The sequence below is a fragment of the Phyllostomus hastatus genome, unplaced genomic scaffold (assembly GCF_019186645.2).
Source record: "Phyllostomus hastatus isolate PE091 unplaced genomic scaffold, TTU_PhHast_1.1 phas_contig_210, whole genome shotgun sequence".
NCBI classification, from domain to species: Eukaryota; Metazoa; Chordata; class Mammalia; order Chiroptera; family Phyllostomidae; genus Phyllostomus; species Phyllostomus hastatus.
The window spans coordinates 18,897,735-18,921,404 of NW_025333737.1; the positions used below are offsets into that span (position 1 = coordinate 18,897,735).

The 23,670-nt window shown below is 39.8% G+C and overlaps 1 protein-coding gene across 10 annotated transcripts in view; it reads right to left on the reverse strand.

Annotated features, from left to right (window-relative positions):
- The window catches only part of ACACA (acetyl-CoA carboxylase alpha), a 259,834-nt gene that overhangs the window by 46,454 nt on the left and 189,710 nt on the right, over positions 1 to 23,670 (reverse strand). For 9 of the 10 annotated variants that reach the window (XM_045835837.1, XM_045835836.1, XM_045835833.1 and 6 more), the window contains 2 exons: positions 20,319 to 20,439; positions 19,654 to 19,764 (listed from right to left, as the gene is read on the reverse strand). In XM_045835837.1, the coding sequence (XP_045691793.1) occupies positions 19,654 to 19,764; positions 20,319 to 20,439 (232 nt within the window). Of the gene's footprint in view, positions 1 to 18,057; positions 18,396 to 19,653; positions 19,765 to 20,318; positions 20,440 to 23,670 lie in introns of those variants that run through there. The other variant, XM_045835842.1, reaches the window with a different exon arrangement.

Below are 23,670 nucleotides of genomic sequence, written 5' to 3' on the forward strand. Positions count from 1 at the left end.
TTTCATTGACTCCCCCACCCCCTATTTTTGGTATCTTAGTTCCTTTAGGTGTAAGTTAGATTGAGTTTTTCTTGTTTATTGAGATAGGGCCTGTATCTCTATGAACTTCCATCTTAGAACTGTTTTCCATAGGTTTTGGAATATTGTGTTTGTATTTTCATTTGCCTTGGTTTTTTAAAAAAAATTTCCTCTATTACTTTGTTTTGACTGATTGGTTGTTTAGTAGCATGTTGTTTACTCTCCATATGTTTGTAATTTTTCCAGTTTTTTCATGTAACTGAGATCTAGTTTCGCACCATTGTGGTCAGAAAATATGTTTGATATGATTGCAATCTTCTTATATTTATTGACATTTGTTTTGTGGCCTAACATGTGATCTATCCCAGACAGTATTCCATGTTCACTTGATAAAAATGTGTATTTTGTTGCTTTTGAATGGAATGTTCCATATATATTTAATAAGTCCACCTGCTATAATGTATTGTTTACGGCTGATGGTTCCTTATTGATTTTGTCTAGATAATCTATCCATTGATGTAAGAGGGGTATTAAAGTCCCCTACTATTATTATATTACTGTCAACTTCTCCGTTTATGTCTGTTAATATTTGCTTTATATATGTAAGTATTCCTATGTTGGAATAAACATTTACAATTACTGTATCTTCTTGTTGGATTGACCGCGTATCATGATGTAATTGCCTTCTTTGACTTTTGTTATAGGCTTTGTTTAAAGCCTATTTTGTTGGATATAGTATTGCTACCCAAGCTTTCTTTACATTTTCATTAGCATGGAATATCTTTTACCACCCCTACACTTTTAGTCTGTGTATGTCCTTAGACCTGAAATGAGTTTCCTGTATGCAACATATAGGTGGGTCTTGCTTTTTTTTTAACCCATTCAATCATCCTTTATTTTCTGATTGAAGAATTTAGTTCATTTACATTTAAAATAATTAGTGACAGGTATGTACATATTGCCATTTTGTTAATTGTTTTGGTAATTCTTTGTTCCTTTTTTCTCTTGCTCTCTTCCCTTGTGATCTGATGGTTTTCTTTAGGTTCCTCTCTCATTTTTTGTGTGTATGTATTATAGGTTTTCAGTGTGTGGTTACATAAGGCTCATATATAATGACCTATATCTATAGCAGTCAATTTTAAGTTGATAGTCACTTAAATTTGAATATATTCTAAAAGTAGTACATGTTTACTTCCCATCCACATTTGTTTTTCATGTCATAGATCACATTTTTCATATTGTATATGCCTTAACTTGTTATTGTAGTTACAGCTAATATTACCACTTTTGTCTTTTAACCTTCATACTATTTTAATAAGTGATTGACCCACTACTTTACTATATATTTGTTGTTACCTTTACCAATGAGATATTTTCTATTGTTTTTCTCATATCAAATTATGGCCTTTTTTTTTAGCGTAAAGATGTCCCTTTAACATTTCTTCTAAGGTGGGTTTAGTGGTGATGATCTCCTTGAGGTTCTGCTTGTCCAGAAAACTCTTTATCCCTCCTTTAATTCTAAATGACAACTTTGCAAGGTAAACTATTGTTGGTTAGAAGTTTTTCCCTTTCATGCCAATACCTCTGGTTTGCAAAGTTCTGCTAAAAAATCAGCTTATAGTCTTATGAGCATTCCCTTACATGTAACTAGTTGTTATTCTCTTGCTGCTTTTAAGAGTCTCTAGCTTTTTAACTTTTGCTATTTTGATTACAATATGTTTTGGTGTGGGTCTCTTTGGATTCATCTTATTTCAGATTCTCTGTACTTTCTTTCCCAGGTTAGGAAGGTTTTCTGCTATTATTTTTTCAAACAAGTTTTCTGCCTCTCTCTTCTCTTCTTTTGGGACCCCTATAATGTGAAAGTTAGTATGCTTACTGTTGGTCACATAGGTCCTTTAAAGTACACTGGTTTTTAAAGTTTTACTTCCTTTTGCCATTCTGTATGAATGATTTCCATTACCTTGTCTTCTAGGTCGCTGATCCATTTTTCTGTTTCTTCTATGCTGATGCTGAATCCCTCTATAATGTATTTTTCAGTTCACCTATTGTATTGTCTAAGAGTTCTGTTTGACATTTTCTTATATTTCTAATTCTTTGTTAAAGATCTCACTGTGTATATCCATTATCCTGAGTTCAATGAGCATCTTTACGACCACTACTTTGAACTTTTTATCAGATAAATTACTTCTCTACTTTGAGACCTCTGGGGGCCAGAAATGCAATCTCCTCTGGCCATCTAAACTTGGTACTCAAAGGCCATCTCCCTGTGTAGGCTATGCACACCCAATGACTTCTATAAAGTTGCATGAGTGTCTCAGGTGGGCCAGCTCACCAACTATGTCTGTTGCTACTGTGAAAGTGGCATGGGGGTGAAGATTAGGGTAAGAATGCAAAAACGGTGCCACATAGTGTAGATGCTAATAAGATGAAGCCCATAACAATGGCATTTGGCAGTGCTCTGTTCCCAGAGAGTCTCAACAACTTCCGCCCCTCTGGCTGATGCTTTAAAATTAGCAAATATATAGCCCTGGCTGGTGTGGCTCAGTGGACTGAGCACCGGCCTGTGAACCAAAGGGTCGCCGTTTGATTCCTAGTCAGGGCACATGCTTGGGTTGTGGGCCAGGTTCCAAGCAGTGGGGTGCATGAGAGGCAACCACACATTGATTTTCCCTGGCTGGCATAGCTCAGTGGGTTGAGCGCGGGCTGCGAATCAAAATGTCGCAGGTTCAATTCCCAGTCAGGGTACATGCCTGGGTTTCAGGCCATGACCCCCAGCAACCACACATTGATGTTTCTCTCTCTCTCTCTTTCTCCCTCCCTTCCCTCTCTAAAAATAAATAAATAAAATCTTAAAAAAAAGAAATTCTGTAAAAAAAATAAATAAAATAAAATTAGCAAATATATCTGATAAAATAGGCTTTAAAACAAAGGCTGTATACTAAGAGATAAAGAAGGACATGATAAAGAGACCAATGCAATAAGAGGATATAACCATTGTAAACATTTATGCACCCAACAAAGGAGCACTTAAATATGTAAAGCAAATTTTGATGGACATAAATGGAGAGACTGACCATACTACAGTCTTAGAAGGTGATTTTAACACCCCATTGACATCAGTGGATAGATCTTCTAGGCAGAAAATCAACAAGGAAACGGTGGCCTTAAATGACACACTAGATCAGATGTATTTAATTGATATCTTCAGAGCATTTCAAGTGCACATGGGACATTTTCTAGGATAGACCATATGTTACAACATGAAACAAGTCTCAATAAATTTAAGAAGACTGAAATCATATCAAATATCTTCTCTGACCACAATGGTATGAAACTAGAAATTAATCACAAGAATAAAAACCTGAAAAACACACAAAGACATGGAGGCTAAGTAACATGTTACTAAATAGTGAAGGAGTTAACAATGAGATCAAGGAAGAAATCAAAAGATACCTTGAAACAAATAAAAATGAGAACACAACACCGCAAAATCTATAGGACATAGTGAAAGCAGTCTTAAGGGGAAATTCACAGCATTATAGGCCTAGTTCAAGAAACAAGGAAAATCTCAAATAAACAATCTAACTTCACATTTAATGTTACCTGAAAAAGAACAACAAAGTCCAAAGCGAGTAGAGAGAGGAAAAAATAAAGATCAGAGCAAAAATAAACAACATTAAGGTTTTTGTTTTTAATTCAAAAGATCAATGGCACCATGAGCTGGTGCTTTAAAAAGAAAAGAAAAAAAATCAAGATTGACAAACCTTTAACCAGAGTCATCAATTAAAAAAAAAAACGGGAGAGAACCCAAATAAATAAATTTAGAAATGAAAGAGAAGTAACTACTGATACCAAAGAAATGCAAAGGATTGTAGGAAAATATTAAGAACTGCTATATGCTAACAAATTGTACTATCTAGAAGAAATGGATAAGTTCCCAGAAAATCTCCCAAAATTGAATCAGGAAGAATCAGAGAATCTGAATAGACAGATTGCAACTAGTGAATTGAAGCAGTAATCAAAAAACTCCCCCAAAACAAAAGTCCTAGACTAGGTGGCTTCACAGGTGAATTTTACCAAACATTCAAAGAAAAACACCTCTCCTTCTCAAACTATTCCAAAAATTTCAAGAGGAAGGCAGGCTTCCAAACTCATTTTACGAGGCCAGCATTCTCCTAATTCCAAAACCAGATAAAGACACTACAAAGAAAGAATATTATTGGTCATATCTCTGATGAACATAGATACTAACATCCTCAACAAAACATTAGCAAACTGGATCCAGCAATACATTAAAAAGATCATATACCAGCCCTGGCTGGTGTAGCTCAGTGGATTGAACACGGGCTGGGAACCAAAGTGTCCCAGGTTTGATTCCCAGCCAGGGTACATGCCTGGGTTGCAGGCCATAACCCCCAGCAATCTTTAAAAAAAAATGCACGTTATTGAGGATGACAACAAGATTATATCTTAAAAAAAAAAAGATCATATACCATGATTAAGTAGGATTTATTCCAAGGGTGCAAGATTGGTATAATATCTACAAATCAATAAATGTGATACACCACATAAACAAAATAAAGGATAAAAACCACATGATCATTAGATACAGAAAAAGCATTTGATAAAATCCAGCACCTATTTATGATAAAAACTCTCAGCAAAGTGAGAATAGAGGAAAAATACCTCAATGTAATAAAAGCCATACATGACAAACCCACAGCCAACATCATACTCAATGGGCAAAAACTACAAGCATTTCCCTTTAAAACATGACAGGGATGTGCACTTTCACCACTCTTATTACCATAGTACTGGAAGTCCTAGCCACAGCAATCAGGCAAAAAGAAGACAAAAAGAGCAGCCAAATTGGAAAGGAAGAAGTAAAACTGTCATTATTTGCAGATGACATGAATATACAGAGAAAACCCTAAAGATTCCACACAACAAAAAACTGCTGTAACTGGTAAGTGAATTCAGTAAAGTAGCAGGATACAAAATAAATATCCAGAAATCAGTTGCATTTTTATCCACTAATAATGAACTATCCAAAAGGGAAACTAAAGAAGAAAATCCCATTCGCAATTGCTCCAAAAAGAATAAAATACCTAGGAATAAATTTAACCAAATATGTAAAACACCTGTACTCAGAAAATTGCAAGAGACTGAAGAAATTGAAGAAGATACAAATAAGTAGAAGCATATACCACGCTTATGGACAGGAAGAATTCACATCATTGAAGTGTCTGTACTGCCCAAAGCAATCTATAGATTCAATAATATTCCTATCAAGATACCAGTGGCATATTTCACAGAACTAGAAGAAATATTCCAAAAATTTACATGGAACTACAAAAGACCCTGAACAGCCATGGCAATCTTGAGAAAGAAGAGGGACCATGCTACCTGATATCAAACTACACTACAAGGCCATAATAATCAAAACAGCATGGTGCTGGTATAAAAACAGACATAAAGATCAATGGAATAGAATAGAGAGCCCAGAAATAAGCCCACACCTTTATGGTCAATTACTATTAGACAAAGGAGTGAAGAACATACATGGGGTAAGGACAGTCTTCAATAAATGATGTTGTGAAAATTGGACAGATAGGTACAAAATAAAAGATATTAGACCACTTTCTTACAACATACACAAGAATAAACTCATAATGGATTAAAGACTTAAATGTAAGATTCAAAAACCATAAAAATCCTGAAGAATACATAGGCAGTAAAATCTCTAGTAGCAGTATTATTTCTGACGTGTCTCTTTGGGCAAGGGAAACAAAAGAATAAACAAACAAATGAGACTACATCAAACTAAAAGGTTTCTGAATAGCAAAGGAAACCACTAACAAAATGAAAAGACAACCCACTGAATGAGAGAACATATTGACTGATGATACAGCTGATAAGGGATTAATATCCAACATCTATAAAGAACTCATACAACTTAACACACACACACAACAAAACAAACAAACAAACAAAAAAACAACAAACAAACAAGCAAAAACCAATCCAATTAAAAAATGGGCAAAGTACCTGAATAGACACTTCTCCAAAGAGGACATACAGATGGCCAACAGTCATATAAAAAGATGCTCATGTCACTATCATCAGGGAAATGTAAATTAAAACCACAATGAGATACCACCTCAAACCTGTCAGAATAGCTGCCATCAATAAATCAATGAATAAGTGTTGGTGAGAATGTGGAGAAAAGGGAACCCTTATACACTGCTGGTGGGAATGCAGCCTGGTACAGCCACTGGGGAAGCAGTATGGAGTTACCTCAAAAAATTAAGAATGGAACTGCCTTATGTCTCAACTCTTCCACTTCTGGAAATATATCCAAAGAAAGCCAAAACACTGATTCAAAAGACTATACGCATTCCTATCTTCGTTGCAGTGTTACTTACAATAGCTAAGATTTGGAAGAAGCCCAAGTGCCCATCAGGACATGAGTAAATATTAAAGCTGTAGTACATTTCCAGAATGAAATACTACCTGGCCATAAAAAAGATGAAAGTCTCACCCTTTGCAACAGCATGGATGGGCCTGGAAAGCATTATGCTAAGTGAAATCTAATGGACAAAATAAACTAACCAACAAAATGGATAGAGAATGGACTGACAGCTATCAGAGGGGAGGGAAGTTGCAGGGCTGGATGAAAAAGGTGAAGAGATTAAGCAAAGAGGAAAAAAAAATCATAGACCCACACAGCAGTACGGTGATTACCAGAGGGAAAGGGGGTGGAAGGAGGTAGAAGAGGGTAGAGGGGGATAAATGGTGGTGGAAGGAGACTTGATTTGGGGTGGTGAACACACAATACAATATACAGTTGACGTCTTATAAAACTGTATACCTGAAACCTACATAATTTTGTTAACAAATGTCACCTCAATAAATTCAATTAAAAAATAAAAAAAATAAATTTTCAACTACAGTTGACATTCGATACTGCATTAGTTTCAAGTGTGCAGCACAGTGATTAGACATTTATGTAACTTGCAAAGTGATTCCCCTGGTAGGTCTTGCACCCACCTGACACCATCCAGCGTTGACTACATTCCCTAAGCTGTACTTTGCATCCCTGGACAACTTCGTAACTGCCGATTTGTACTTCCTAACCACCTCACCTTTTTTATGCTGCCCTCTACCCCTCTCCCATCTGATATTCATCAGTTTATTTTCTGTATCTATGAATTTGTTTATATTTTGTTTGTTAATTTATTTTGTTTTTAGATTCCACATATAAGTGAAATCATTTTTTATCATTTCTTTAAATAGGGTTTCAATCCCTTGCTCTATCTCTTTTGCTTCCATACTCCTATGATACAAATGCTGTTATACTCAATGTCCCACAGGCCCCTTGTGCCATCCCCATTTTATTTGACTCTTTTTCACTTTACTGTTCCGACTGGGTGATTTTAGCTACCTTGTTTTCTAAGTTGCTGATTCAATCCTCTGCTTCATCCAACGTGCTGTTGATTCCATCTAATGTATTCTTCATTTCAGTTACTGTATTTTTCATTTCTGACTTTTTTTATGTTTTCTATCTCTTTTTTTCTTTCCTGTTTACTGACATTCTCACTGATATCATCTATTCTTCCCCTAACCTGAGTGAGCATCTTTATAACCAGTATTGTGAACTCACAGTGGTGACTGCTTGCCTCCATTTTGTTTAGTAGTTTTTCTGGAGTTTTGTCCTATTCTTTCACTTGAGACATACTTCTTTGTCTCATTTTGGCTGCCTCCTTGTGTTTGTCTCTATGTATTAGGTAAATCTTCTGTGTCTCCCCATGCTGGCAGGGTGACCTCAATAGTTGGTTTCCTGTGGGGCCCAGTGGTGCAGTCTCCCTGGTCACCTCAACTGGGTGCTCCACGGGTGTCCTTTATTGTGGATTGTGTGTTGAGGTTCAGCTTTGGTTTCTGTCGGCACATCAGTGAGTGAGGACTGGTTAAGACTACAGTGGACAAGAGGTTGTGCAGGAGCTTACCCCAAGGAGCAAGGTTTGTTTTAGTGGGGTTCTGGTGCCTGCCTGTGGATGTGTCATTTGTGGTGCTAATTGGGTGTTTTGTTGTGATCTAAATCCCACCACCAGGTAGGTGTGATGGTTCAGGGCCTCTTGGGAGGGGCGCTAGTGCAGGCCAAGGTCAGCTGCTGCCTGTGTCCAGCCCAGAGCCACCTGGTAGGCAGTACAAAGTGATCTGAATTTGGTAGCTGCCTGTTAAGAGCTTGGAGAAACCTGGGAGTGGCTATTCGGTGAAATGAGCCTTGCTGCCACAGGTGACAAGCTTGTGGCTGCTTAGCAAGAGGTATAGGGCACACTGAGGCCAGCTGCTGCTTGTTTGGGTTTTGTGGACCTTTGAGCGATTTTTGATATTTTAAAATTGATTTTAGAAGGAGAGTAAGAGAGGGATGGGGAGAGAGATAGAGATAGATATCTTTTTGTTCCACTTATTTATGCGTTCACTGGTTGCCTCTTCCACGTGCAACTTGCAACGAGATCAAACCCGCAACCTTGGCATATTGGCACAACACTCTAACCCGCTGAACTACAGGCCAAGACTTTCAGGAAATGATTGGAAAGTCCACAGTGCAGGCCTAGGCTGGCCACTTGTGAGGATCAGCCTCTGAAAGAGGTTCAGGCTGCGCATATGAATTGGGTGGGGCAAGGTCTCAGAGAATCACCAGAGTGGGGCGAGAGCAGTATTAGCCAGGTTCATAGAGTCAGCTTTGGCACTAGCCTGTGTCTGCAAGCTGTTTTTGTTGTTGTTGTTTTGCGGGGGGTGGGGGTGGGGGTGGGAGAAGAGGGGGCAGAGGAGGACTCAACAAAGGACCAATGGCGCCTGCTGGCATTTTAGTCCCAGAGAAAGCTGCCCCTCCAGACCTCACCCTGCAGCCAGAGAATTCAATTCCTCCCCCTGTATGTTCCTGGCCCCTTTCAAGCTGCTGTCCTTTCTCTGGAGCAGACAGTGAGTATTTGTGAGCAAGTACGAGCTCAGGTCCTTTAAGAGGGTACCTGAGTCTTAGGAGCCCTCCATCTCACCCAGACTGAGTCCCTGCTGATTTTTACAGCCAGTTGTTGTGAGGACTTCCTGCCACTGGTGCTCTAGCTGGGGAACTCAATGTGAAGTTGGGACCCCCTGGCTCCTTGATGGGGACTTCCATAGCTGAGACATCCCTCCTGATTCCTAATCACCACATGTGGATGAGGAACTAGCTCACTTTGTGCCTCTGTCCCTCCTCCTACGAGTCTCAACATGACTTCTTTATATCCTTAGTTATAGGAGTTCTGTTCAGCTAGTCTTCAGGTGGTTCTCAAAGGTGATTGTTCTATACTTAGGCTGTAATTTAATTTTGATGTGGTCATGGGAAGAGGCAAGTACAGGGTTTACCTACTCTACCATCTTGACCAGAAGTCTCCTGTTGGCTTTCAAAGCCAGACATTTTGGGGGCAGGATCCGAGGGTTGGGGTGTCTGCTGTAGGATAAAAACCCCTTGGCCACTCCTCAGGGAGTAGCTTCTTCTCTTTTGCTTTATATCTCTCCTGACTGTGGGTCACCATGCCAGGGGTGGGGTTTTGGGCGAGACCCTGTCTTCCTCTCCTGCTCGTGTCATTGTAGCCTTTTTACCCTCTGTCATGAAGCAGATGTTCGGCTAGCTCCCAGGTTGTTTCAGAGGGAACTGCCGCACATGTAACTGCGTATTTCTTTGTGTGTCTGTGGGAGGAGAGGAGTTCAGGACTTCCTATGCCACCATCTTGAACTGCATCTTGAAACTAGGTTTTTCTTTCAACACCCTTATCTGGGCTAGAATTAATCTAGTAACTCTAAATAAAATGAAGTTGTATTATACCACTGACCCTTAAAGAATACAGGTTTGGACTGCATGTGTCAACTTACATACAGATTTTTTAAAAAATAAATGTACAATTGCCCCTCCACGTTCCCTGGTTATGCATCCACAAATCCAACCAACTGTGGAAAATCACAGCATTTTTGATCTGTGGTTGAGAATCTATGGATATGTATAGGGCTGACTGTATGCATTGTCTTACCCCATTTCATATAAGGGACTTGAGTGTCTGTGAATTTTGGTACCACTGTGGGGGCAGGTGTCCTGGAACCAATGCCCTGTGGATACTGAGTGATGACTGAAGTTTTTGGGAAGTCAAAAGTTACAAGAGGATTTTCAACTGTGGGGGCTGGCACTCTTAACCCCCTCATTGTTCATGAGTCTACTGAGCTGCACAAACCTGATTTATCTGTTGAGAAAAGGCATATTTTATCAATGAGTCATACAGAAAATAGACACTCAAACTTGATTATATATTCCAATGCTCTTGACTTCTCATATTTGCATCTTATGCTATTGGTCAAATATGGGTAGGTTCTTTTCCTTAATAAAACCAATTTTTCAGTTTCTCTTATGTGCATAGTATTTTGAAGGGCTTAAATTCCAGACACTGAGGCATTATTTAAAATTAGGAAACAGTCAAGAATCGACCAGAAAAACTGGAAGCTGAGGCATGGTAATCTGTAGTTCAATCTAAACAGCTCCGAAAGCTTCTCCTTTCATAATTCAACACTCCAAACTGTGTACATTAGCTGATTAGACTGTGTGAGGACGGCCACTCTGAATGAAAGGGAACATAGCTAGATTTGGATCCATGCACAGGGGACATTCCCTATAATGATGAACAGCCAGAAGGCAGGTTTCTAAACAGTCTCGCTTCCAGAGTCTTTATCATATTCACACAGCAGTTTGTGCACAGCCAGGGCCCAGGTCTGTCTTCTCAGAAAAGACTGGAGTTCTTGCATTTCTAATCTACCAACATGTGCAGTTCTTGCACTTTTAATTTATGAGTGTTTGGGGGGGACCTCTCTGACTTGGGAACATATTGGCTAGGTCTAATGCTTGGAGATTATTAAACTCAGAGCTATGCTCCACTATCAAGTCTACAGATCTTTTATTTAGAAGATATGGTGCTCTAAATGCACAAAGAGCTCCCTGTCACCTTCACATTAAAGCCCCTAGTGCCTGGTAAATGGAATTATATAGCTGTCATCTCCTTTCCCCAAAGTTTTAAGAGTACAATGGGCTCATTTTTTCACACTCCATCCCAGCTTCAGAACTAAGAGACCTACTTTGTATTGATTTAAGGTCTCAGAAATAAATAAACCTGCTTCACTGCTGTGATTCACAACAAATTCATGATACACTATTGCATGATATATTTCAAGCTCTTGCTCTGGCTCTCTTTTTCCTCTGGTGAATGATGGGGGAGGCGGGAGGTAGTGGGGAACTGCAAAGCTGACAGCCTGATGGTTATTGGAGATGGCTGCTGACTGCAAATCCAAGAACAGACACTGTTGGAGGAATAGGGGATTTTTTTTAAACTGGGGGGCAGGAGTGAGAAGCTAATTTACTTGGGTTTCAGGCTGGGGTTGGAAGAAAAGAAAGGTTCAGGGGAGAAGGGTGAGGCAGATGGAATAGTAAAGCTTCAAGTGAACACTAATTGGCAAAGACAGAGCTATGAACATTTGTAGAAAGAGAGAAAGGTGAAGAAAATCCAGCATAAGAAGGTATAATGCAGGACGGACAGGAAAAGGAAGAAGATGAACCATTCTGCCTTAGAGACCATGTCCACGGTCCTAAGAGGGCACTTAGCTTGGGTTCAGAGACAATGTTTTGTTAGGGGCAGAAACTGTAGAGACCTGACATGCCACAGAAGCTGTGAAGTAGAAGCATTTCTTCATTCCAATACTCAGGAAGCAACACAATCCTGGAGGCTGAAGTGGACACTCTGGAAGTAGGGAAGCGGTATTATGGAGGTCTGCATGGAGCAAGTGAGCCAGAGACCACTCACTGAGGTGAGAGGGTAATAAATTCTGGCATTAAAGATTGTGTGTGCCATTATAGTTTTAGAGTATCTCAGTCTACATCACCTTACTGATTCCTGAAATAAGTACCACCAAACCTTAGACCCAATGAGTTTTAACTATTACCTAAATATACAGCACCCAAAAGACCTACCCTCCGACTGCGTGTCAGGATTCTGACTCTCACTAGGCAGGTAGGTGGTGGGAAAGCAGGAACCCACCAGGCTCTGAAAACCTGATTATGACTCCGTGCATCAGACCCCGAAGGCCCCACAGAGTGCTTTAAAGTGGAGTTAAGTTTCGGATGTTCCTCTTGTAATTACTGCTTATTTAATACTTTTAGCTGGCAAGAACTTTATTTACGAATCCAGTTTCTTTTCTGTCTTTGAGTTGCATTTTCATTTTTACTATGCTTGTTCTTGAGGCAATACCAGACTCTGCAAGCAAAAGTACATGAGAAAGATTTTGGTTCTGTTCAGTTCTACACAGGTGAGACCATAAAACAGGGAGTTGTTTTGTTAATTTTGAACACTGCTTTTTAAGAGGAGTTAGTCAGTACAGAGAAACAGACTTTTGCTACTAAATACAGGGAATAACTTTGTACAGATCAAAGGAATTGGCTTAAAAAGTACTGAGCTTCCCTTCAGTTGAGTTTTTCAAGAAGAAGCAAACGAATATTTGGCAATGGTGTTGCAGAGGACATTCAAACAATGGCTGGGGTGGGGAGGGGCTGGACTTTTAGAGGATGCTCCACTCCCAACAATTACAATTCTATGGCCACGTGTCATCATGGATACCACCAGCACCACCACCGCTGCCACGTGGCACTTATTTTTCTATAATATAGATAAAAAACAAGATAAAAAATTAAGTTATTATACTTTACAACTCCTATTTCTAATCTCATTAGCATGTAACAATTTTACATATCACTAATATGTAACCTCTCTAATATACAATACCTACTAGTATGTGATACATTTTTTAGACCCCCGCCCCAGCCTAACATGGCTCCCTGGCTACAAATCAATATCCATCTTCATAGAATAACAAAATACTAAAAATTAAAGAGAATTTAAGATTAATAAGAGAGAAATGGATTTTACAGAGGAAAGTGAGGCCCCAAAAGATTAAAGACCAAAGTTGCTGTACCTATGGGGGGAATAATCTAAAGGCCTTTGTTTGCTCTTTTTATTTTTATTTATTTTATTTTATTTGTTTATTTGTAGAGAAGGGAAGGGAGGGAGAAAGAGAGGGACAGAAACATTAATGTGTGGTTGCCTCTCATGTGCCCCCTACTGGGGATCTGGCCCGCAACCCAGGCTTGTGCCCTGACTGGGAATCGAACCGGAATCGAACCAGCAACTCTTGGGTTCACAGGCCGGCACTCAGTTCATTGAGCCACACCAGCCAGGGATTTTTTTTTTTAATCTAAAGGTTTTGTGATTTCAAAACACTTGAGCATGTTTATAACAGGCTGTCAAACACGGTAATTCCTTAGTCTACATTCAATGCCCCAGGCAGGGCCTCAGAGCTTTCACTTCATCTAGAGTTCTGGCCTGATACTGACTGCATGTTCTCCCCTGTCACTAGTCTCTAGGCCACCATACCTAGGTGGCGCTGTCTTAGAGAGCCAGAAGTGACTTCCGCAATGAAGCTCTAAGTGACAAATCCATCCTGCAATTTTGCTAAACCAGGGAGCTCAGGATCACGCCTCTGGCAGACTACGAGTCACTAATCGAGTCACACATACTTGGAACAGTTTTCTACCAAACTTGAGGAATATCAAATGAAAAACAAACAAAACCCGACAATGGAGCCAGATTTACTCATATTTTGTGTGTAGGGGTAGGAGGAGGGCTTGAAAACTAAGGAGATGTTTCCATTGCAATCCTTTCTGAGGACTCATTCATAATACTAGAGCAAGGCTTGCTAAGAAAGGAAGCACAAATGCCCTCTTTAGAAAGGAGAGCGATCCCATCTGGAGCTTTGGGAGTATAGGGACTGTCCATCGTGAAAATAGGTAGTTAGGGACTTTTAAAAATGCAAATTGCTAGACTGATCCTTAGCATGATTACGGGCTATTGTACCAACAAGTCCTTGGGGACTCCTGCAGACAGATGACTGACACATATACTACCCTATCAGAACTGAACATGGTGCCTTTCACATTAAGGGCTTTCCCAAGGGCGGTGATTGTCTTTAGATAACATCTACTGGGAAAGTCAATACAGGGACGTACTGTACAGTGAGGACTGACATCTAACATTCTCTTAAAGGAGTGTTTGCCTTCAAAGGACCAGAAAGTACAGAAAATGATGTGTTTGTTATTTTTTTTCCAGGGCCTGAATAATGAGTTGCAATGAGAAAGGACCCTAAATGCATACACCTCAGGAAAGACTACAGTGCTAGTGATTTACTTACACTCACTCATTTAATCCTCACAAGAATCTGGTAGATGGGTACTATTATTATCCCCATTTCAATACAACTGTGACCCCTAAAAGGTAAGCAGATTGTCTGAGGCCACACAACTACTAGGTGGTACAGCCAGTTTTGCTCTAGAGTCCATGCTCTTGACTGTTCTACCTTGTTAAGTTCTGTGAGAGTTACAGTGCCGCCTCAGAACGACAGCTAAGTCTCCCCTTCTCTCCTCGAGCCTCCATGATGCCCTTATGTTGTAAGTCACAGAGTCATGGGTGAATAGGCAGAATGTACAGTGCAGGGCCCTGGTGCTACAAGCATATGTGAGGATCTCTGATACTATACCCAAGAGTCAGCAACATTTTCACATTTCATATTGTGCAGATACATTAAAATATATCTTTGGAAACTGAAATCAAGAGAGGAACTCAGACCAAGTCTTAAAAGCAAGTTTGGCAGAATTAGCTCCCTATCAGTCTAACACAGAGTCCTAGCCACACCCATCATATACTTTCTTCCCCCCACCTCACCCCCATAAATGCAGTAGAAACAGGGACCTGTTCTGGCTAAGGGGAGGAGATTATGGGATTCCTGCCCCTCCTTCCAAAGCAGAAGCTTTAAAATGCTTATCACAAGGAAGTCACAAATCACACATCCTGAATGAATCTATAACACATCTATCACAGCCACTGGCACCTGCCTTACTTCCATAGATAGTTACTGCCCAGAGGACAAGCCATAAACTGCAAATTCTGTTTTCTCTGTGTACAGAGAGAGCTCTCACCAAGTCCGGGGCAACAGACTGAGAACTAGAAGGCTCCAGTCTACATCAGTGTCCCTTACAACACAAGGTCCTTCAAGCTTATCTACCACCTGAAATTATGTTAAATGTATTAAATAGAAACAGAGAGGAGTTGGGGAGGGGAAGTAAATCAGAAAATTACCGCAAATTTCCAGTGGCACCTTGATTGGAGTTTATAACCCTATAAATCATCTCAGCCCTTTAAGGGTCTATCTTACCAGTCCCCCAAGCACACAGGTCACTGCCTTTGCCAGGCCAGCATGAGTTCCTTCAAGTAGGGTAGTTTGTCGCATCCATCAAACCTGCCCTTACCACTCAGTGAGGCATTTCAAGGAATCCGCCACTCACGGCCTGCAGTTTGTAGAGCTAGGAACCTATGATCTACTACTTTGAGTGACATGGAATAGCAGGCCATAGATGCTTCTCTTATTTATGTCATCACTCTCATGACATTTGGACAAAAAGGAAAATGACCAGACTACCTTCTTGTCTCAAGCTTCATGGACATTAAGCACAAGGGACTGAGCTCATTTTAAATGAAACTTGGGGACGTGAAAGTTCATGTTCTGATGCTGATCTAGTTTCTGTCAATGGAACCAAGTCACCTTACCTCTTGCAGTTTTAGCCTTCACCTGTAAAATGGCCCTGGCACCACTAGCCCACCCAGAAAGTAGCAAGGAGCCAGACAGATGTTCTTGATTATAAGTTTCCAATAAAGTCGTTGAGACTGCCCCTAGTCACCAGCTCACAGCCTTTACTGCAAATGTCAAGTCTGCTGCTGCAATACTCAAAAAAACCCAGATCCTGTCTCTCTCCTCAACTTGGTAATATTTTACAAATAACTGCAGGCAACAGAGAGCAAGGCAAAAAAAAAAAAGTAGAGAGAATACACAAATACTGAGATCACAAGGGGAAAGGGATAAAAACACAAATGTGGGAAGCACTTTCTGGTTTCAGAACAAAGGACAGTGGCAAAGGATGGTGCCCGTGAATGAAACATGTATGTGAACAGTAAAGCCACTGAAAGTGAAGCAGGAGGCCGCGGGAATATTTTCATTTTATATGCAAGCTACTGCTGTTGACTACAAAAAGGAATCCTTTAAAAAGGAGGAGTCTTTGGAAGCAAAAGGTAGGAAGGTCTAAACTAATTAAAAGCAGGTTGGCTAATGACAGGGCACTAACGCGTGTGCACCGAGATGGAGTGTAGCCATAAAAGCTGGGTGCATACATGCAATGTATTAAGTCAGAAATGTGTGTGTCTCCAGCTTCATATCTATTAGAGGAATAAACGATTTATATGTTGCTGCATTACAGCAATATAATATGTGAAATATCAGTCCTTTTTCTTCAAATTAAACCATGTTAAGTCAAATCAGAGGTGGAGTTTGGGGAGGGTGGGGATAGGTAGAGAAAAGCAGGGAGAAAGAAAGTTTTTTAAAAATCTCTGCCTCAGCAAAAGTTTTCATTAAAATTTTAGACAAATGATCCCTGTGTCCTTCTCCCTTGCTGCCTGGGGCTCCATGCTATTTCTATGCAAATAACAACCTCGTGGTTTATATCTTATTATTTCCACTGGAGCTGCAGCGACATGACCTGAGACGTGTAAGGGGTGGTGGGGGGAGCTGATGAGGGTGACGAGAGAGAAAAAGAGAGAGGGGGAAACGGGAGAGAGAGATGGAGTGGGTATTCACTCAAGTGTGAAAAAATATTGTCAGGAGTGAGCGTCAAGAACAAAAAAAAATTGCAGGGATAACGTGTTTATTTCAGTCCCCCCACCTCCAATCCTCCCCCCACCCCATTTGCAAACCGGCACCTTTTAAAATTCATTGGGCATCAGGCGATCATGCACAATCCATCTGCTTTCACTTTATCATTTGCATTTCATGCCTCCTGGCTTTTGATGTGCTGATACTTTGATGCAGTCAGGAGACGCGCATTATCATTATTTCAATTTTCAAAGGGGTCAACGGGATCGGCACTTGCACACACAGATTTTTTTCCCTACAACCTCTGCACACCCCCTCCCTTCTATTCTTCACCCCAATGTTTAACATAAAGGATGAAGACTCAAAAAGGTGGGGGTCAAATGTTTGCAATGTTAAAGCTTGCATATACCACCTACATTCCCACTCTACAGTGTTTCAGACATACACAAAGAATTTCTCACACATGGATACTCAGGGAGGCACACAGACAGAGAAAGAGAGGGATCTAGAAGCAAGGTACAGACACAAAGAGAATGAGAGACCAGCACTCACACAGGAAGAGATATGCACTTAAGTGAACTGCACACACCCAGAGGATGTGAAGCAGCAACTCTTGCAGAAAGAAAGGTAAACAATGTGAAAAGTCACCAGTATACACAAAGACAGAACCTGCACAAGGAGTCAGAGGACAAAATCCGAACATGAAGCTCCTGTACAGTTTCCTTTTTCATACCTCATAGGCAAAGGGGCAGATAGGACATTCTTAATGAATTTGCATGTAATCGGGTGTCTTCCAGCAATACAACTCTATACTTAAGAGGCAATGACATGAAAATAGTGAGGCAGGAGAAGCAGGATTAGGTAGCCTCTATAACTGATCATTCCCTTCAGCTACAAATGATCATGTCCTTCTGGAAACTAGCACTGTTGGTAAGTTACTTGTCTTTTCCTGTGCAACTGGACCTCTCCTTTAACAAGCAGCCCTGCAGGCTAGGAAGATGGCAAATATAATGAATTTGATTGGAACAATTTAACCAGATTTTAGGGGAAAAAAATCCTTAAAGCTTTTTTAATAGCATAAATGCAATTCAACTAGCAAGTTTCTAGGCGCGCGCACACACACACACACACACACACACACACACACACAACCCAAAAAACCCCAAACCAGCAGCAACACCCCAAAAAAGCAACAACAAAACCTTTGCTTTTTGTAATATTCTTTGTGTATAACACAGTATCGGGGAGAAAATAAGAAACTCAGTGTAACATGATACATTTCAAAAATGTGCTCTTTGTTCAGGTATGAGAACATTATGGAAACACAGGTGCCTTCTTTAAATTCCATCCTCGCCGATAATGATACCGACAGTTCTCTTCAACATTTGTCGATATCTTATCCGAGGAAGGTATCGAAAAGAGCAACTTGAAAAAAATTAGGACACAGCAGTTTCTCCCACTGCGATAATCTCCTTCAGTGGTGGCAGTTCACAATCTTTACTTCTAGGCTACTCAAAAAAGAGAGCAGGACATCCAAGTTCATCATTTCTCTGGTGAGAAAGGCAAGCCCAGAGAAGGACACATGAATGCAGAGAACATGCTGATCACATGAAACCATTTTCATTTCTGACATCCCCAGAAGCTAATTGGACCAATGGAAGTATCAACATTTTCTAAATGGGAGTGATAGGATAGGACACTTCATTCCTATCCTTCCACCTGAAGGTCAAGTCTTGATAAAAAATTTGTGCATGTCTAGTAAACACAATATCCAAGACAATTTAGCATGAATGTAACTCCACCAGCTCAATCACCAAACCATGTAAGAGAGAGGAAAAGGGAGCTGAAATTGTAATGAGATCCAGCACTTTGTGTCAAGTACTATGTACTTTTACTTATGTTTTCTCATCTGATCTCCACAGTATCATTTAAAGGTGTAAATTATCCCCCTTTGGCAGATAAAGAAAGCCAAGGAACTGAGAGGTTATATGAGTTGTACAAGGTCACCCAGCTGGCCCCAGACTATTACATATTCCTGAGCTCTAGACAGAAAATAATTTTTCTATGCCTGCAAAGAAGTCAGAACTACATTGTCCTTTGTATCTTTAGCTATTCTTAGATAGTTTTCACTCTTACAAGAAATAACCTCACCACACCTTTCTAACCCCTTTGGAAAAGCCCCAAGGAGCTTGGACAGAAAAGACATAAGCATTTCTTTTGAAGGGAAGAGAAGCCTCTATGTCATACTTCCCCTGCAATCCATCCATCTACCCATCTTCCCATTCAGGACTTACCAAGCACTTCCTCTATGTACCAGGGACCATGTTACCTGCTCTTTTTAGAGGTGCACTCACAAATTTCTCAAAACATTAAAACTTGATTATCCTCAGCACATTCAGAGGATGTTTCAGAGACAGCTCTATGTCTGGAAATAGATCTCATGTCCCTTACTCATAGATGAGAAAAAAGGAGGAAGGGCAGAATAGAAGCATTCAATTAATTTTCTTTCTTCTAGAAAGACACACTACAGTGTAAACTCTCTGGAGCAGTTTTAGGTGGTTTGTACATTAACCTATCCACAGTACTTGAAACAGTGCCCAACACATAGTAGATATTCAAAATATTTGTCCAAATGAATGAATGGACAGGCAAGCCAGGCAATGGGTAGGGAAGATGGAAGGAAAGGTGAAGAGATAGATCGAGGGAGGCATGGACTGAATGGCTTCCTCCCTGTCAGGATCCTGAATCAAGACTTTGCAATGACCTGCAAACAGGTTCACATACTTCTCCCAAACCCTAGAAACTTACTTTGTTGAGGGCCCCGGCTCCTGTCAGAATTAAGTGAGAATTTTCAACCTGGATGGTTCTCTGTCCCAGCCGGACAAGGTAAGCACCAATTCCAATGGCTCGGCACGTAACCTTAAAAAAAAATTCTACACATCACATATTTATGTCCCCTCCCAAGCTGTAAAAACTAAGGCAATATGTAAAACCCACATTAACAGGGGGAAAAATACTGCTTTTATGAAGTCTGCTTGATTAATAACATTACAAAACAATAATAATTTCCTGATTAAAGAAGAGAAGGTACAGAACTCATTGAATGATTCAAGTATTAAGACACTTGAAAGTTCACAGCCCCTTTCCTTCCCTTACATTTTTGCCCATTTCACAGATGCTTGGCATCTATAGGGGATGTATAAACAAAGAAAGCAGTAAGAGGAAAAGAAATTCAAGTTGTTAAAACTTTGGTAGAATATTTGGAGAAATAAATTAAACTAAAGGCTAAAAGGAGGTACTAGATTTATCTGGGAAATTCAATTATTTACACGATCCTATCTTCCCATTATCACGCATAATTAAAATCAAATTGTAGCTATGCAATTTTTAAAAAATGCTCTCATTTTGGATGGAATAGCAGTGATGGAGCAAAAAGAAATCCTAGCTACACAGTCAATGCAGACAAGATTTACCAGGCTAATGGTGATGATCTCATCATAGGCCAACGAGGTTTCCCCAGCAATCATTCCAGAACCTCGAAGGTTCTCTGCTCCAAGTCCCTCTTCCTTCCCAATAATATCGGTTATCTTGTACCTATTGGATACAGACATGCCGAATTATAAAGGTTAAATACAGTAAGAACAATCTCTGAAAAGAATAACCATCATTAAAAGGCTGTTAAAAGCATACAAAAAGCATACTGGTAACTTATATTCAAGTATAACACCAGGGTTCTATATTCTTTATTCATGTATCTTTCCTTCTTAGCTTGGTGTCTACTTTGTCTGGAGGCAATATCATGTAAAAGTAAGAGCACATCTGGAATTAAGTAGACAGGGTGACATCCCTGCTCTGACACATGTAGCAGTGTGATTTAGGGGATAACAGTAACTCCTATAAAGTGGGGTAACAGTATCCACGGCTAAGGGTTGACATGAGAGCTAAATTAAAGCAACAAGGAGAGGGCTTGACACGTAGAAGATACTCAGATTGTAGATGCCCTCTCCTGCTTTCTAGAACAGGTTTCTTAAAGGCGGGGTCAATATATGAGGTCTGTCCAGAGCAAATCCAGCTATTGTTAATATAATGAAAATGGTTTGCACAATTTCAATGTAACCTGGCAGCCAAAGGAGAGTGGGCTGGACTGTGCATGTGTGAATAACAATAACTTTACTGCACTAGTCAGTGGGGGAGGTAGATGCCATTGAGTGAGCATGTGTATTGTGTGGCCATTGCATTCAAAATGACTAAGCAAGTAAAGCAATGAATCTGCATCGAATTTTGTGTTAAGCTTGAACATTCCTTCATGGAAACTATTCGGATGATTCAGAAGGCCGCAGCTATAGGCAACTGGTGATTGGCAGCTTTATCACAACAGTGTACCTGCTCATGTATCACGTCTTGTGCAGAGTCTTTGGTGAAACATCAAATCACCCAGGTGACTCAGCACCCCCTACAGCCCAGATTTGGTGCCCTGCAATTTCTGGCTTTTCCTAAAACTAAAATCACCTTTGAAAAGGAAGAGATTTCAGACTGTTGATGAGATTTAGGAAAATACAATGGGGCAGCTGATGGCGACTGGGAGAATGTGTGAGGCCTCGAGGTGCCTACTTTGAAGGGGACTGAGGTGTCACTGTCCTATGTGCAATGGTTCTTGTATCTTCTTCAACAAGTTTCTCTATTTTTCATATTACATGGCTAGATATCATCCAGATAGACCTGTATATCTCTCTATAATAAGAAACAGCCATTAAATCATCGATTGTAGATAAATTTTACATAGGAATAAAAAAATCCAGAGGGGTAGTAAGAATGCCAAGCCTGATTTCTAAAGTTAAAAATCCTTTCTCTTTCTCAGACAGAGATGAAAGGGAAGGTCAAAACAGTGCACTCCCATCCCTGCTCCTCTGTAAATATCAAGTGTATGCACGAGGGTTCCTGGCTATAGGCCTCTGGAGGGGCAGGTGGAATGTGTGTAGAAGTGAAATGCTGGCCAAGTTGTCCAGAAAGCATCCTGTGGATCCAGTGGGAGCCACTCATCTGTCTTCTTGGCAGGGGATTAGGAGTGATAGCTGATAATGGGAAATGGGAGATGGGGAATGCAACTAATAAAAGAAAGGAAAAATACAAAGTTAGAAGTAGAGATGGGCATATATTATTTATTGTTCCATGTGTACCCAGAAGGCTTGGCAGAGGGCATAGTTTTATAAATTGAAATAATAAATATCCCATAGTGGCTCTTAAACTACTTTTTTTTTTTGCCCCCATATTTCTTTGGTCCCTTCTTCACTTTGAGCCCTCCATCAATTCCCTTTCTTTGCCCTTGCTATTGGTCTGTGGCTTTGCATCTCTGCTTCCCAGTTTCTCTTGCCTTTCTATTTTTAGCCTCCACTAAAATTTTTTCCAATTCTTCCTTTGGCTCTGTATCTAGATTCTAAAGTTATATTACAGGTAAAGCTTAGCTCCCTTAAAGAGATAATTAATGAGCCATATTAAGTTGATAGGGGAAGGGAGAAATTAATGTGTTCTTTTTATAAGGCCCACATGCCACATAGTCACAAACTCTCATGGGCCCAATCAGCCTTCCCTGCAAAGCAGATCTTTTCCCTCCTAAGGACTGCATATTACTTCACAGGCATCGATGATCTGTTAAATGCCATCTTCTTTCATTGTATTACATGAAAAAGAGTAAATGTTTTCCACATTCTGTGCTATGATCTGAGTTTTCTATCATTGAGGCTGCCATTCTTTAAGTGGTACCAAGTTTAATGTTATTTATTATGAAAACCTTTATATAATGTAATAAATTAACAAAACACATTCACAAATATCGTTCTTGATTCTCGCAACAAACCAGTGTGATAGGTAATACTATGTCCATTATTACAGGTAACGATGACAACAGCCAGGACTTCACATACATTAGTTTGCTTGATCTTCACCTTATAGATGAGGAAACTAAAGCTCAAAAAAGAAAAACTTGCTCTAACAAAAGCAATATACACACTCAGTAACTTTCTAAGATACCAGTAATAAAGAGAAATCCATTTAAAGTAGCAAGGAAAAATGCAAAACATTTAGGAACGAGCATGCAAAACCTGGCACAATCCTACCGAAGCTGCACTGTGCACCAAGGCATCCTGCGGTGCCACACTGAATCACCAGGGGCCCGAAGGTATTTTAAATTTTTGACAGAAATACTATGATCTCTGTTAAACTCCATGTGAACCACTTGCTTTAGTTAGTTCAGGAGTTAATATTAGATAGTGCTACATTCCTTCTGACAGTGTCCTATCTTCACAAACCTACGTTTTCACAGTTCTGTGAAAAAGAAAAAAAGTTCTGCACAAATTCAATGTGGGACAAGAAATGTGGGTGGCTGATTTCAAGGTTTTTGAGATGTTATACAGATGGAAATATCCCATTAGTAAGTAACAGTAATTACTTAAGAATGGAATTTAAAATTTTTTCAATTGTGTATATTACATTTTTAAATGATTAGTAAGCCGTTAGGGCATAAATACTTATGAAGATACTTAAGAAGTTGTTTGGGTGTAACTACCTAATAAACAGAAATGTTAGGTATAGCTTTTTGTCTAAAGGTGCTACGATAAAATTGCTGAGGCAGTAAAGGGTACTGTGAACCAAGAAATGATTGGTAACCTCTGGCACAAACTATATGAAGAAAACTACAACACTTTAAAAAATACACTTTAATAAAGAAATACCATATTTTTTGTTGGGAAGAGTTAATATAATGAAGATGTCAGATCTTTCTAAATTAATTTAAAAACCAAATTCAATTTGAATCAAAATTATTGTGAA